Below are 15,323 nucleotides of genomic sequence, written 5' to 3'. Positions count from 1 at the left end.
ATTATGAAAGTTTAACACAATAATATTATTCAAAGCAGGCAACATGACTAGCATTTTTGTTGTCTTACACGCCCATAGATGGCAGTAAACGTCAGTTTGTTTGGTTTGTTGACTATTTTTGTAGTTGCCGATATTTTTGTGGAGTTGGTTCGATTCCTGCGTAGATCTTTTTTTCTATCGATGGATCTGGATGTTTGTACGTTATATGTATTTTCGTGACTACGCCCACAATACAGAAGTTTGTTCTAGAATAGAATTAATCTTGTCCTGAAAATGCAAAATGCAAAGAAGCAGCTCTGATGAGCTCTGAAAACAGCATGCTTAGTTAGTTCCATACAACGTAAGTTGCTACTGTAAATAACGTAAAGCACGACGTACTCACACAAAATTATTAACAAAAACTTTGAATTAAATCATAACGACGTTAAAATCTATGCACTGTCTAACAAATCTTTTATTTATGATATTTATTCAAAGGACGTATGGTATGGAGGCCTTGCAAGAATTTTCTCACAAGAGCGTGTAAAGATCAGGATGCATAAACCACTCGCCACCTGCTACCTTTGCCTGTTAACGTGCTGCGATTAAAAAAAAAACTACTTGGAAAAATAGAATAAGGCGAGGAAGTGGTCAACAATAATTCCATAACCGGCACGCGCATCTAAGGCGCCAAAAGGGGTCGGAGCGTCTGAGCGGGGCGAGGATAACAATACGCGCGCTAGCTTAAACTAAAAGTCGTAAGCGACAAAATGGTTTTGTAATTTTAATATTTAGAAATGATAATTTAATAAAAATTCCTACTACCATTTTAAAGAGTATGTATATACTCAACTACTAAAAAAGTTAAGAGGCTTAAATCGGTCCCGTTTGCCCATAATATGTGAATCTCTTTTTAAAAAGAGGTATGTTTGATATATTTTTCTCTGTTATAAAAGTTACCTAATCATGTTTCTACAACTAACAAAATAAGGCTTATATCATGAACTTTCAGGTAACCAAGTTGTATTTTGATCCGTTTTGTATTTACTGAGAAAAATTGAAATCCTTGGCGCCAAAAATTCCAATTCGTCCTCATAATGGCCGGGATTTGCGAGCACCGTGATTTGAATTTAGAATAAGTAGGATTATGATAAAATCAAACATGGTGGAAGCTTATAGAAATTATAATAAAAATATTAACAAGGACAAGATCATCCACCTGAATCGCAAATCACCTTATTTCTTAAAATAAACCTAATTACTTATTAAAAATAAATCAACTATATATCATATTCATCCATTGCTATTTGAAGTAGGGGGAGTGTAAGGTATATGACAACCTCAAATATAACCCGAAATTCCATTTGAACTTAGTTTACTTAGTGCAGTTCGTACACATAATTTTAAGTTTTCTTCCCAGACGTTCGTGTGACTAAGAATAATTAATTTAATGCTGGCAATTATTCGAGACGACGTCTGATATTTATTTTATATGATTTGTCTTGTAACATTTGATGTGACGACAGTATTCAAATATTTCATTTATTTATGGCACACGCGTTTAATGAGCTCAAGTTTGAGCAAATAGAATTAAGTAACTTTACATACAAGATATCCAGTGTAAAATGACCTTTCTGATTTTGAATATGGCAATACTTCGGTATAATTGTTCCTCTTTGCCTTCCTGTCCTTCCCAGAAAGAAGAATGTGTTCCGTCTTCCTCACTGAAGAAAATAATGAGGTTTGAATGCCATGGACTGTGTTTTTTAAAGCTCTGCCTGTTCTTTCAAGAACTAGATGTTCCCTTCAGAACCATTAAAGCACTGTTTGAAACATTTTTCTCACCCTTTTAAAAAGTAGCTATGCTCTCACATTCCTTTATTCATGTACTAAAATTGGTTCAAAAAAAAGGTTGGTAAAAGTTCTGGCCTGAAACCCCAACAGATATACAGGCTTTGACATATACAATATTAGTAAGGTAAAAAATAGTTTGTTTCAAAAACTCAGTTAGGTACTTATATATCTACTGCAAAATTGATTTTCTTTATCAAATATAATAGGCATGTCAATTTATACTGGTCGCACTGTTCTAAAGAAAGTGAGTTACAATGGTTATTTTGAATCCCCAGTTTCAAGACGCGTTTCAAGCAAAAACGTACAAATAACTACCGAAGGGTTAAGCTTACTGTTTTATTATAACAAATGACATTAATGATGAATGGTGTAATGAAATACGCATGAATCGCTTTGTCAGTCTCTGGCTAAAATGGAACTGTGTTGTTGTCTTGTAGTGCGCTGAAGGACATTTTATGACGATTTGACTCATTAATGGCCGGCTTCTGTGCAAAGTAGAATGAAAAAATAAGGGTGCTCAAAAACCGGCCATAATTATACGGGTCCAAGTTTATTTACTTAGTACTTAAATAGGTACCTATTAAAAGATAATCCTATCTTGCTGTGCTTTTATTAGGATAAGGGCAAGGGATTAGGGACTGATAATAGACCCTGTTTTCCTTCGAGCGAAGTCATCTATTAAACTTTGCTGCCAAGGTTTTCTTTAAAAAAACAACCGAAATAATTTATAAAAATAGCTACAGGCTACTTGTACATCAGCATTTAACAAAAATCACAGAGAACTTACAGAAATTCTCAACAAAACCATAAACACTTCATATCCTATGAAACTCCCGCGCAAAATGCTGTCAGCCATTTTAACTGCCGCATTATTACGCGTCCATTTTTTTGATGACGTTAAAGACTGTTAAATTGCTCTCCGCATTAGCCACTTAAAACATCTAGGTGGGAATCTAGGAATTTACAGCAAAGTACTTATTTCCTGCAATCCTGTTTGAATGGGCGTCTTTAGTAGTCTGTAATTACCTTTAGATGTTCCATACTTTGTGCATTTGTACGTTGGTATTCTCGGTATTTCACAAAGGTGAGGTTTTATATTTCCGCTTTCATTCAGAGTCATTAGGCATTAAGAAGGTATATATTAGATCGCTATTTTGGCCTAAGGTTCATACGAAACAAATTCCGTCTTTACCTAATAGAATTTGTTACTGCATTGAAATATTACTTAGGGAGACTGCTGGAAATCCTGATGCAAAAAGCCACAAAACAGACTGAATATAATCTTAGTAACTTCACGTCCAAAAACATACCTGACTCTTGCATCTTCATAAAACCCCATGCTAAAGAATTAAGTTAGACGTCAGATTACTTAATAGTACCCCCGTGTTAGACGAGTTAAATTCCCGCCAAAACTCACGTCTGTCAACACGGCCAATGGCGCCCAAAAACAAATTTAATAACAAAGAAAAATCACTCTCAGTCGCTATTAGTTCCAAACGACTGAAGAACCACTTATTTATGTTTATTTAAGTAAGTACCTAAATATCGGCGGCCGCCATTGACCAAATGTTTATGGGAATGTACTACGGGATAGCAGATAAAAAAATATACAATAGGAAAGCATTTTGAGATTTGCTCACTTGTATTTTTAACTGGACATATTGCTGTGGGATTTTCAACCTTACTTGCATCGAAACAGAGTGTGATTTTGAGCGTGTGTAAGTTTTCAGGGATAAATATAGACAGTTGTAAGTATTTCAGTTTCAAGGTAACGTTTAAGTTAAGTTTAAAAGGAATTTCTTTTGTAAACTGATGTCCGTACCCTGCAGACCAAACAGTCGGCCGACAGTCGACCCGAACGGTACCTAAGCAATTTTTTTTAAGAAAATCTTTTATTCTGTCAAAGTTTTCAATCGATTATGATGTCCACTTAATAATCTAATCGTTGTACATAATGTGTGTTCTACACTCCATCTCGATACTGATTTATGAGCCCAAACAAACTAACAGCACACTAAAAGTTTGCACTGTAAGGATGCTCTAAAACTTGCATTATCACTATCAAATAAAAGCCTAACATATCAACAAAAAGCGCCCTAATTCTTCTCATAACAACTAATTATAATATACCTTAACAACTTCATAATTAGCGCGCCTAATAACAGAAAGCTTCATTTTTCGCGCCAACCACCATTAATCTTGACATAATAAAATGATTTCTCGTCCACAGATATATGAAAGGCCACGCTTTAGAGTAAATCATGACAATTTATGGTTTTATTTAGGAAAATAAGTAGGTGTAAATATAGTCGCCGCCATTTTGTTTTAGAAATATAATGGTGAGTCCAATTAGCGTAGAAATTGAGCTATTTAAGAGTAACAGAGAAGTAAATAGTGCACCATTTATGTAACTTAAAAACGAAAAAACCTTCAGGTAAACACTATTACCACTGCATTGAAATGCTACTTAATAAGACTGCTGGAAATTCAGATGCAAAAAAATCCACAAAAGAAACTGAACTGAAGAGACATGTAAGAATATTTTCAGTTTCTTTTGAATTGCTGTACCTTTTTTTTTTTATCGACGTAAAATCATCAAATGACCCCTCCCGCTGTGGGTTAGCAGCGGTGAGGGAGTGTCAGACTCTTACTGACTAAAATCGTCGTGTTCCGTCATAGGCCTTTTATGTACCAGGGCCGCGGTATCTCTTTCGAACAACCCGCAGCCCCGGCAGGCCTTGGCCCTGCTGGGCCCCGCTGGGGTTGCTGACGTCTCTTTGAGGAGCGCGTGGAACAACGCGCGCCGTCGACACGGGTCTGTCGTCTAGGAAGACAGAGGGACGATGAGCCACCCGAACTCACCGCCCACAGACCCACGCCTACGGTGGCCGGGAGTCATCTCGCGACACCCGGCGCCCATGGTGTCTACCTGGTCCAGCGCGGCGGCCGGGATGAGAGGTGCGCACTCTCTGGCGTTCCGCCTCCTCCTTCTCGAGCATGACCGCTTCGCAGAAGGAGGCGACGGCATCCCATTCCCTCTCGCCCCGGACCATGGCCTGAACCAGGGCCGGACGCGAGAGGTCGCCGCCGCCCAAAGCCTCGACGAGGACCCGGCGGTGCCCTTCCCATGCGGGGCACACCTGGACTGTGTGATCCACCGTGTCCTCGGGGCTGTCCGCACAATGGTGACACCCGGGCGCCTCCTCACGACCGATGCGGTGCAGGTACCTCCCGAAACACCCGTGTCCGGTGAGGACCTGCGTCATGCGGTACGTGAGGGCGCCGTGACTCCTCCCGAGCCACTCCTCAAAGAGGGGACTTACCGCCACGATGGTGGCGTGCCCTGCACTGGGTTGCGATAGTCGCTCCCTCCAGGCCACCATGAGATCGCGCCGGAGCTCCGCCCGCTGCGCGACAACTTGCCGCGGCAACGGGGTTTCTCCCCGGCGCTGAGCCTCCTCGCGCCAGTCGTACAGGCGCAAGAAGACCCTCGCCTCCAGATCCCACGGTGGCAGTCCAGCGAGTAGGCCAGCTGCTTCGCGGGAGATCGTGCGGTACCCCCGGATTAGCCTAATGGCTATCACCCTTTGGGGCACGTTCAGGTAGTGCACAGCCCGCGGCCGTGCCGAACGTGCCCATACCGGGGCCCCGTAAAGGGCCATGGACCGCATGACCCCCGCGTAGAGTTTACGGCAGGGGGCGTTTGGGCCTCCCAGGTTGGGCAGGAGCCGCTTGAATGCAGCACCTGCCTTCTCCAGTTTGGGGCCCAAACGTCGGAAGTGCTCGACGAAGCTCCACCGGCCGTCGAGGACGAGTCCCAGGTACTTCATCGCCCTCTCGACGCCGATGGTAGCCCCCACCGTGACTTGGGAGCCTGAAGGTGGCGCGTTCCGAAGCCCATGAAAGCACATGGCCTCGGATTTGTGCAAGGCCACCTCCAGTCCCAGCAGCTGGATCCTCTCGATGACTATCGCAACCCCGCGCGTCATTATGTCGGCCGCCTCCTGGTGCGACCTCCCTTGTGCCAGAACCAGCGTGTCGTCAGCGTAGCAGACCACGCTGACGCCGCTAGGGAGGTCGGCGCGCAGCACCAGTCGTAGCCGATGTTCCACAAGAGCGGCCCCAGTACCGACCCCTGCGGAACACCGCACGACATCTCTCGCCGGTTCCATTCCCCGTTGTGACCAGGGTAAATGATGGACCTATCCGACAGATAGGCCTCGACCACGCGACGAAGGTAGGTCGGCACCCGGTGATACCGGAGTGCCTCCCTGATGCAACTCCAGGGAAGAGTGTTGAAGGCGTTGGCGATGTCAAGAGACACCGCCAAGACGACCCCACACAGCATCCCCGTCGTGAGAGCTCACGCGCATGATGGCGTCCACCGTTGAGCGCCCTTGCGGAAACCGAACTGGTGGTCCGCAAGGTCCGGCCCTATCCCCCCAAGGTGCGCGACGAGGCGGTGTGCGACAACTCGCTCAAAGAGCTTGCCCACCTCGTCGAGCAACACGATAGGCCGGTATGCGGACGGAGAGTCCGCAGGGCGCCCCGGCTTCCGTATGAGGACCAGTTTCCCTGTCTTCCAACGAAGTGGGAACTGGCCCCTCTCCAAACATGCGCTGAGAAGCCCCCTAAGTCGAGGCCCGAGAGCCTCAAGGGCCAGGACCCAGGCCTTGCCAGGCAGGCCATCAGGCCCTGGGGCGGTGTTTTTGGCTTTCAGCCTAGCCACCGCCACTCTCAGGTCCACCCCAGTCACCTCGGGGACATCGTCGTCGTCGGAAGTGTGGTCCGTACTTGACACCGCGGGTTGCAGAGACATGGGCGGGGGAGAGTGTTCCCCGCGCGAAGGGAACAGAGCGCTCACCACCTCCTCCACCAGCTGAGGCCGAAGACTCTGGGTCAGCGGGGGGGCCCATGGGCGGAGCTTGCCCCGCACCATTTTGTACAGGCCCCCACGGGTCCCTGTCCAGAGACCCCAGCAGCTCCGCATTGGCCACCTCCTTGGCCTGGACGATGGCCAATTGGAGGGCGGTCTTCGCAGCTCTGTAACCCTCGTACAGCTCTGCTTCCCTGGCCTCTGCATCCGGAGGGCGGATGCGCAGCCTGCGGTGTCTGGTGTACAGGTGCCTCGCAGCGACGCACGCCTCTCGAAGGGCGGCGATCTCGCGAGACCACCAGTACACCTGGCGTCGGGCGCGTCCTGGCGGGACTCGGGGCATGGCCACGTCACAAATCTCGGACATGGTCTCCCGGAACCACTCCGCCTCGTCGTTGATGTCGGCGGGCCTGTCCGGTGATGACACCCAGGCCTGCACGACTGAGGCTTCCAGGAGAAGCTCCCGGTCAAGGTGCCTCAGCGCCCAACGTGGACCACTCGGGGTCTGCAGGACCGGCGCGCTAGGGTTCTGGGCGGAGACGTCAAACCGGATGTACCGGTGATCGGAGTAGGTCTCCACCCCCTCCTCCACGCGCCAGTCAAAGACACGCGGTAGCAGAGCGGGGCTGGCGAACGAGATATCCACCACTGACTCGCCCCGCATCCGTACACACGTGGGGACAGAACCCCGATTGAGGACGACCAGGCCTGCTTCCAGCGCCCAGTCCTCCACCATCCTACCCCGTGCATCTGTGCGTCGGGAACCCCAGGCCAAGTTCTTGGCGTTGAAGTCCCCTAACACTATCACGGGGAGGGAATAACTTCCGACGACGACGGACAACTCCAGGAGGGAGTTGTGGAACTCGGCGAGTTCGGCTCGGGGAGAAGTACACCCCCACGACGACTATCTCCCCGAACCGTGCTGCGACGCAACCCCTTCCACTCTTCACCCCTTCGAGGGAAGGAGTACCAGCGGCGGCCGACGATATGATGGTCACTGAGCCGCTAAGGTCCTTAACCCAGTCATCCCTGGGAAGGACAAAGTACGGCTCAGCGACCACGGCGATGTTGATCGACCACTGCGCCATGCTTTGGAGCAACAGATCCTGGGCACGGGCGCAGTGGTTGATGTTCGCCTGGAGGAAGCGTAGTGGAGCCAGGCTAGCACTCCATCACGTCTTCCTCCTCTTGAGGCCCGAGGACGGGCGCTGCGGCAGCAGCAGTGGCGACAGCGACAGCGGCGGCAGCGTTGGGGGCGGCGGCGGCCGCAGGAGCTGCGGTGGTGGCCACTGCGGAGGTGGTAGCGGTGGCGGCGACGGACGGCCCGCCCTTGCCCTTACCCTTGGTCTTGGCGGGTGGGGCACAGGACTTGCTCCCTGCCCGGTGTTCGGCCGGCTTGCCAGCAGCCGCGCATGCAGTGCAGTGCGGCGCGGCACTACAAGCCACGGCCTTGTGACCGGGCTGACCGCAGCGGAAGCAGAGGGCGCTGCGGTCGACCTCCGAGGTGCAACGGTCACCCACATGATGCCCGACGTGGCATCGGAAGCACCTCAGCGGTCGGGGGTCAAGCAGCTTGACCTGCGCCGACACCCAGCCAACCAGCAATCTTCGGCCGTCTACGATGCGCTTGGCCGCCGTCACGGGGCAGCTCACCGTGATGGTGCACGTGCCCCTGAAGTCGGGACGTATGGTGCCCGCCTTGACTTCGTCGGCGGAGCACCCACCCGTCCTAGCGACGGCGGCCACCACCTCCTCCGCAGTAACTGAGTCGTCCAGGCCCATGATGCGCAGATCCGCGCACTTTTGGGGCCTGGAGACTCGGGCGTCGTCCGCACTTATGGACGCCCTAAGCCTCTCGGCTAGAGCGTCTGCGGCGGGCCCACTGGCCGCTCCTGGGACCTCCAGCATTCGGGCGCCCGTTGCGGTCACCCTGAGCCGGAGGCCGGAGGCGATACCCAGCTCCTGCAGGTTCACCGCCTCCTTTGCTTGGGCGAGCACGTCGCGGTACGACACGCCCCTTTTGACCGCGTCCGGCTGTAGTGTGACTACTACAGCCGCGGTTTTGGGGGCGCGGAGTTTCGCCGCGGCGGCTCGCTCCCTGCGCCGCTGTTTCTGGGCCTTCTTTTTGGCCGCTTTGGCCGCCCTCCGCCTCTTTTTCTTTTCCCCCACCACCTGCCACTCAGACTCAGTGGCAGAAGAGGTAGGGGCCGCAGACGGTGTCGGCTTTGGAGGGCGTTTCGCCACTGGTGCCGACGACGGAGCCGGTGCTGACGGTGGCACCGGGGGCCTCTGCGCCTGGACCGCCCTTGCGGTCTTGGGCTTTGGCTGAGCGGGCGCCCTCCTGGTCGGTCCGTTCGGCGCCGCGACAGGGGGCTTGCTCGGCGGTCCCCTTCTGGGTGGGGGTGCCGCTGCAACCGCGGCCGCATAGGAGGCCCTTTGGGCCGCTGGGGGCTTCGACGCCGCGAGGGGGGGGCGCAGGACCCTGCCCTCCAGGACTGAGAAGCGAGCCTGGAAGGCCGCCATCTCCTGACGGACTAGGGCCAGGATCTGGCTCTCAGCCGGCGCAGTCTGCGCCTGTTGCCTGGCCCCACCGCGCTCCGCCCCCTGCTCGCGCATCTTAGCGAGCTCCGCCCGGAGACTCCTGTTCTCCTCCACAAGAGACTCCAGGGCGGCCGTCAGACGACCCACCTCCTGCTGCAGTTTGGCCAGCTCGCTCACGGGAGCCCGGCCAAAGTTGCTCACCGCTGCGGCGGTGATGGAGGCGGTGGCGGCCTCAATGGCGCCGTCTTTGCTGGCCTTTTTTCTCTTTAAGGCCACCTGCCTGATGGCGGACTCCACCGTCTTCTCGAAGTCCGCCCTGCGCTCCCGGTCGGAGCCGATGGCCGACTCCTCCTCGGAGGAGGAGCTCCGATGAGCCGCTCCTCCGCCACCCCCAGAAGCCCTAGCGGACCCTTCGCTGACGGGCCTCCTGGCGACCTTTTTGGCCGAGGCCCCGCGACCACCAGAGGAGGACCCGGGGTCTTCCCTCCTCCTCTTGAGGAAGGCGTCGGCCCGGTGGTCCTTCTTGTTGCGGGGGAGCTTAAGACCCCCCGCATCCCCCTCGCTGGACACGGACTCGGAGTCCGAGTCCTCATCCCACTCCCTTAGTTCGTCGTTGTTGTTGTTTTGTTTTTTGTTTGTGTTGGTATCCATACAGTTCCCACGATTATGAGAGCAATTGTTCGTCCACCCCGGCAGTGGCCTCATACCGGGGCAAGCCTACATACTGTTGGGGGCGGCTGGCCCCAACAGGGGGGAGCGCTAACGACCGTGTCCCCCACGGCCATTCATCCCCTCGCCGCGCTCCCGAAACTTAGGATTGGGTGGTTTTTTATCAAGAGGTGTCCTTCCTCTGGGCCGGGCGATTAAGCCAAGCCCTCGGCGGCGGCATTATACATGCCTCCGTCTGCTGTCCGGCCAACCCGGCTCAGCAAACCCGCCGAAAGGTTTGCTCTTCGTTGTACGAAGAGCAAACGACCACCGCTTTAGTGCGCCTGCACCTCCGCGGGTATGGCCGCATCCTTGCCATGTCCACTAGCGTGGACTGGTCAGGAGCGGCCCCTCCCTGGGTCCCTCTTTGTCTGGCCTCTCCCCTGAACCTTTCCGGCATGAGTATCTCTACCGGCAGAGCTTCAGGATCATTGAGGCACACAAGCCCCACCACGACGACAACGTGGGGACCCCCTCGGTGGGGGAATTGCTGTACCTACCATTTCAATGTAACGATACGAAAAACGATAAACGAATCATTTTCAGTGGTCAAATCAAGTTGTCAAATCGTTGATTTGACAATCAGCGGCAAGTATAGGTACATATGTCTGGTGCTGGTTTGGTTATCGTTAGGTAAATGAAGTTAAATGCTGCCAATTGCTCAGTGTTTAAGCTTTGTAGGAAGATATTGAGTTACTATAAGCTCCTAGCTTTATTAGTACGTATTTCCCGTAGTTATTCAGATATTGGTCCTGTATCACTTTGAAGCTTAGTCCATCGGAACGAATTTCGATCAAAGCGGCCTATGTCAAAGAACAGGAGACATCATATGGGATATACCTATTGTAACCCTTACTAGGTTATATTATAAACGCGAAAGTAGCATTGTTGTCCTGTCTGTCTCCTTCTGTCCGACTTTTACGCCAAAATCATAGAACAGATTTAAATGTTTGGCACATAGTTAGTCTAGAGCCCAAGAATGAGCACTGGGGCCCGATTCTCCTAATTTTACTTAAGCGACATAGGATTCACGTTCGACTCGATTCGACTGAGATACAATCCCGACTCGATTACGATTGAAGCGTATGTGGCATTCCGCTATTTTTTCTTTGAAATAAACGTTTTTATTCTTTTCTGTCATTCAATAATGAATCATTTTGTCTGCAAATGATTTACGATTGCAAAATGATTGTACAGCAAACTACCGTATAGACCAAAATCGCCAAAATAGCAGACCAATCGGACACCAATCAAATATCAATCGAATACAATTGGTCTTTTATTAGTAGCAGAAGGCCCGATATGGTTAAAACTGCTATTGCGATTCGATTTCTATTCGATTTTGACATTTATTAGAATCGGGCCCCTGATAGGCAATATCAGGTAACCATAGACAAGTAAGACATAGCTTAGAACCTTTTAATAAATTATTTACCTTTTTTTCCCTACAGTTTCATAAATAATATAAATTAAATAAATGATTGAATAAGACTGCATAGTAACGCCAGGTCAATTAGACAGTTAACAATTTATTTATATTCAGCATTGCAGTTGCTAACGGCGGACTGTGACGCAGAGTCAAGACAAAACTAAAGGGATTGGATGAGGCATATTTATAGAATGCGTTCGGTGACTAAACTAACGTGAATGAGTCTATCTTGGGACTCCATACATAGGTACCTATAAGACTCATATTCTCAGATACATTGGAAAACGATATGAGATTCGAATATAAAGCTTTAAATAAAAAAAAGAACAAATCTGGAAAATCACTTAGAATGCGCATATGACACACACAAGTATTGTGTAGGTAATTGGTTGACAATCAAATGAGTTTTTTAACCTATACCTATAATTGAAACCTGTAGAACAGACATTACCCGAAGATCTTACATGTACTATGTAAAAAAAATACATACGAAATGATTTTTTTTACATGGAAAGACTACACCATGCTTTCCGTTGGTTCTTACCACAGAGCTATGAACCATATTACCACCTCCACAGCTTCACACATGCGCGTCACGTCGGAGGAAGTTTACGACTCACGCGCAGTGTTTCCTCGTTCGCAGGATGTTTTGCAGCGCAACCCGTTTGGACGTCGCTATTTCTGATTTATGTATGTCGTATGTGATCGATGTTGGGTCTCTATGGGAAATCGTTGGTTTAAGCTTGGGGAAATGATGATGATTATGAATGATGAAAGTTACCTATATAAAGAGTATGTGAAAAATGTAGGATGATGATGACACAATTTTTTGGCAGTAGGTATGACTATGTGCAGAAGCCGGTTCGTTTTTCGGCTTTCCACCTTATAGTCCAAAGCGATTTTCTGGCTTTTTGATAAAATGAGTAAGTACGTAGGTAGACAGTATCAGCAGTAGATGAAACACTTTTCGGAATAATTTTTGATTTATCATGATTCATCGACATTTAGAGAAGCTTTTGGAAGTTAAGGACTTATTCCAAAAGCGAAAAACATACTAATTTGAGACCCATGTATGCATGTGTTTGGGGATGTAGGGTCCATTTTAGGATATGGAACATTTTAGATAGTTGAACAGTGTATATCAAATTATTGCAGTAGGTACTAATACAGGTAAATCAGAGATGAAATGTTGCATCTATAGTTACATCTATTTAAACTTGAATCTCCAGAGAATTTGCAAATCCTGACTGATGTCCATTATGTAACCTTTCAAGCTATTTGTGTTATCATAATCTCCTCTCAGACTAAACACAAACGTTCGCGTATTATTCAAACAAAAACAACTGAAAACTATCGACATTTAGAACAATTTTCAGTTTCTATTTACAGAAAGACAGGTGTAAAAGATTTCGCGTCAGAATTGTTTGGGAACGCGAAGGTTATTGGTGCAAACTTTTTTTCTTGACTTTTCTTATTTCATTGTGCATTTAATTTTGTTTTTATGCAATGTTCTTGTAGCTGAAGAGTTGGCATCTTGCCTAGGTGATGATTGTCACTGTTGTTTTTATACGTAAGGTTATGCATTTCTTATGATTTGGGTCAAGTTTATTTTCAGTCCATTTAGGTATATTTCCTTGGCATGTGCTAGTTGCTATGTCATTGGACCTTAGCTATAGAAACATAAATGACTAGGAATTCCATTGCTATATATTTCATCCGCGGATGGGTCAAGTTTATTTTAAGTCCATATTCTTTGAGTGAGCGATTTTTATCATTGGGCTATGATTCAAGTTGTGCTAAGCAAACTACACCGGACTTCTACAAAAAATTTTACTACACAGAACTTTACCCGGTTTAAACGTTATTTTCAGGACATTATTTTCCATGTTACATACCTAGGTACTTATTTAACTTAGGTACAACTTATTAGAAGTTGTAAATGATATGATTAATATGTCTTATTGTATCTACTACTGTAATTAAACTTTCTAGCCTTCTTTTGCTGTGCCCTAACAGGGTCCGTAATATGTACCTAGCTTTAGGCCCCTTGTAACATCTTCATAACTTTATGGTATGCAAAATAAATATGAATATGAATATCATTTTGTAGCATCCAGCCTTGAACTTCAATATTTTACAACCAAAACTTAAAAGATTATTGAAAACAGCCATTCTCTCGAAATCTTTGTTCTTTTTTATTTTCCACAAAATGACCGCGGCACTGTTGCTACACAAAGGGATAATAGTTTAGTTTGTTGCACCGGGTTATGGCATGTGCTCGACGAAGATACCACGTGCATTAGTTTAAAAAAAAACTGTATGATCTATTGTTTATGAAACAACAATAAAACGCAGATGGAACAAAAATATTGAAAGAAAATTAATTGGAATAGTGTAGGTACTCCTTGAAATTGCGATTGCACATCGAATTGTGTTCAAATAAAAATAACTGCTTTCCGTGGTATTTCCAGAGCCTTTTAACTTTGTACAATATCTTTTATAGTCGAATGCTTGTACATGTATGTTTGTGCTTGTGTTTATCAATTTAATCGTGAGCTTAACGATGGTTTCGAAATTGTATAAGTGAGCTATCTCTATTTCCAGCATCCCCTCATGGCATGGCGTCTCCGGTAGCTTCGATACTCCAATCTTTTTACAAATCTCACACAGTTTAGTAGAGTTCAGGGTTAGATTTCAAAAAAGGACATAAAAGCTATAACAATAACTGCAACAGAAATAAATAGCGTTTCCTAAGTGGTACTGCATAGGTACACCACAGACATAGGTAAGTATGTCTTTGTCGGCATAAACAATAAACGATTTGAATCAGGTGATAATTAACGCCTTAAATGTCTAAGTGACGATTGTTCTAGGCTCAACAATTATTAATATTGTCGTTTGTAGCCTTGCAGTTGAAGAACTGCTATCATTAAAGAGGCATTGACCTTTGGGGACTTGAGCCAAGTGTTATGAACTAAGTCGGTAAGTATGCACAAGAACACGCTGAGGTATTTTAGAACAAACCCGGTTCAGAAGAAATCCACTGCTTCTTTTATAACCATTTTCTCACTTTCAAGGCAGAATTGTACAAGTAAGCTTTCCCTAAAAGCAGCAGTAGAAGTTTGTTCATACACTTTGACCACCGTAAAGTAGCCTAGTTGGGACAAGCAAGGCTACCCAAATGTATCTATGCATAATATTGCAGGCAAACTCAAACTCAAAATCGTTTATTCAAATTAGGCTGATAAATCAGCACTTTTCGAACGTCAAAAACAAAAGACGGCTTACTTGTCATAAGCGGGGCACCTAAACTATTCCCACAGTTTCACTTCCTTGGGATTCCCTCAATCAAGATTGAGAATCAGCAAAGATTACTCACAGCTTTATCCGTTCAATCACGAGTGTATATCAAGAAACGGTCACCCATCCTAAACCGATTGAAGTAACCAATAAGCTCTTTAATGAACCTATATCCTAACTGTTTCTTACTAAGCTAATGAACATAGTAAAGAGCCAGAATGAACACATTGTAGCCAGCTGCGCTACGATGCGCTCTTAACGCGATTATCATGAAAGTAGGTGAGCAGAGTTCAAGGTGCATGCTTGTATGATCGCAAATGATAAGAGGATAGGGTAATATACCGTTAATATTTATTGTTATGTACGTAGGGGAGTTGGGAGTTTTAATTGCTAGAGATAGTGTGAAAGTATATGAGCTTTGGCGTTGATTGAGATAACCAGACTGCACCTTGTATGTATGTAGAAATTGTTTTGGCATTTGTTAAACAATTTAATTTGCTTGCACTGACTGTTGGGGATTCGATTCTCAAACGCAGCGAGTTTGAAAGAAATGCAGTCAGTTGTTTGTCATTATAAAAATTGATAACTGAGACATAATCGCGTTCGTGGGCATTTTGGGCTGTCTTTGTGTTTCTT

At 47.1% G+C, this 15,323-nt stretch overlaps 2 protein-coding genes across 2 annotated transcripts; both read right to left on the bottom strand.

The window, feature by feature from the left end:
• Nucleotides 1–7,591: 7,591 nt before the first annotated feature.
• Nucleotides 7,592–8,511, bottom strand: LOC135118575 (uncharacterized). Its single transcript, XM_064040958.1, has one exon. The coding sequence runs from the start codon at nt 8,489–8,491 to the stop codon at nt 7,871–7,873; it is 621 nt and encodes a 206-aa protein (XP_063897028.1). The 5' UTR covers nt 8,492–8,511; the 3' UTR covers nt 7,592–7,870.
• Nucleotides 8,512–8,555: 44 nt separating this feature from the next.
• LOC135118569 (serine/arginine repetitive matrix protein 1-like) lies at nt 8,556–9,901 on the bottom strand. The gene is made up of 2 exons (XM_064040947.1): nt 8,684–9,901; nt 8,556–8,639 (listed from the first exon to the last, which is right to left on the bottom strand). The coding sequence occupies exons 1-2, from the start codon at nt 9,899–9,901 to the stop codon at nt 8,556–8,558; spliced, it is 1,302 nt and encodes a 433-aa protein (XP_063897017.1).
• Between the last annotated feature and the right edge of the window lie 5,422 nt (nt 9,902–15,323).

This window comes from Helicoverpa armigera, chromosome 23 (assembly GCF_030705265.1).
Source record: "Helicoverpa armigera isolate CAAS_96S chromosome 23, ASM3070526v1, whole genome shotgun sequence".
NCBI classification, from domain to species: Eukaryota; Metazoa; Arthropoda; class Insecta; order Lepidoptera; family Noctuidae; genus Helicoverpa; species Helicoverpa armigera.
This window is presented reverse-complemented; position numbering and strand designations above follow the sequence as displayed.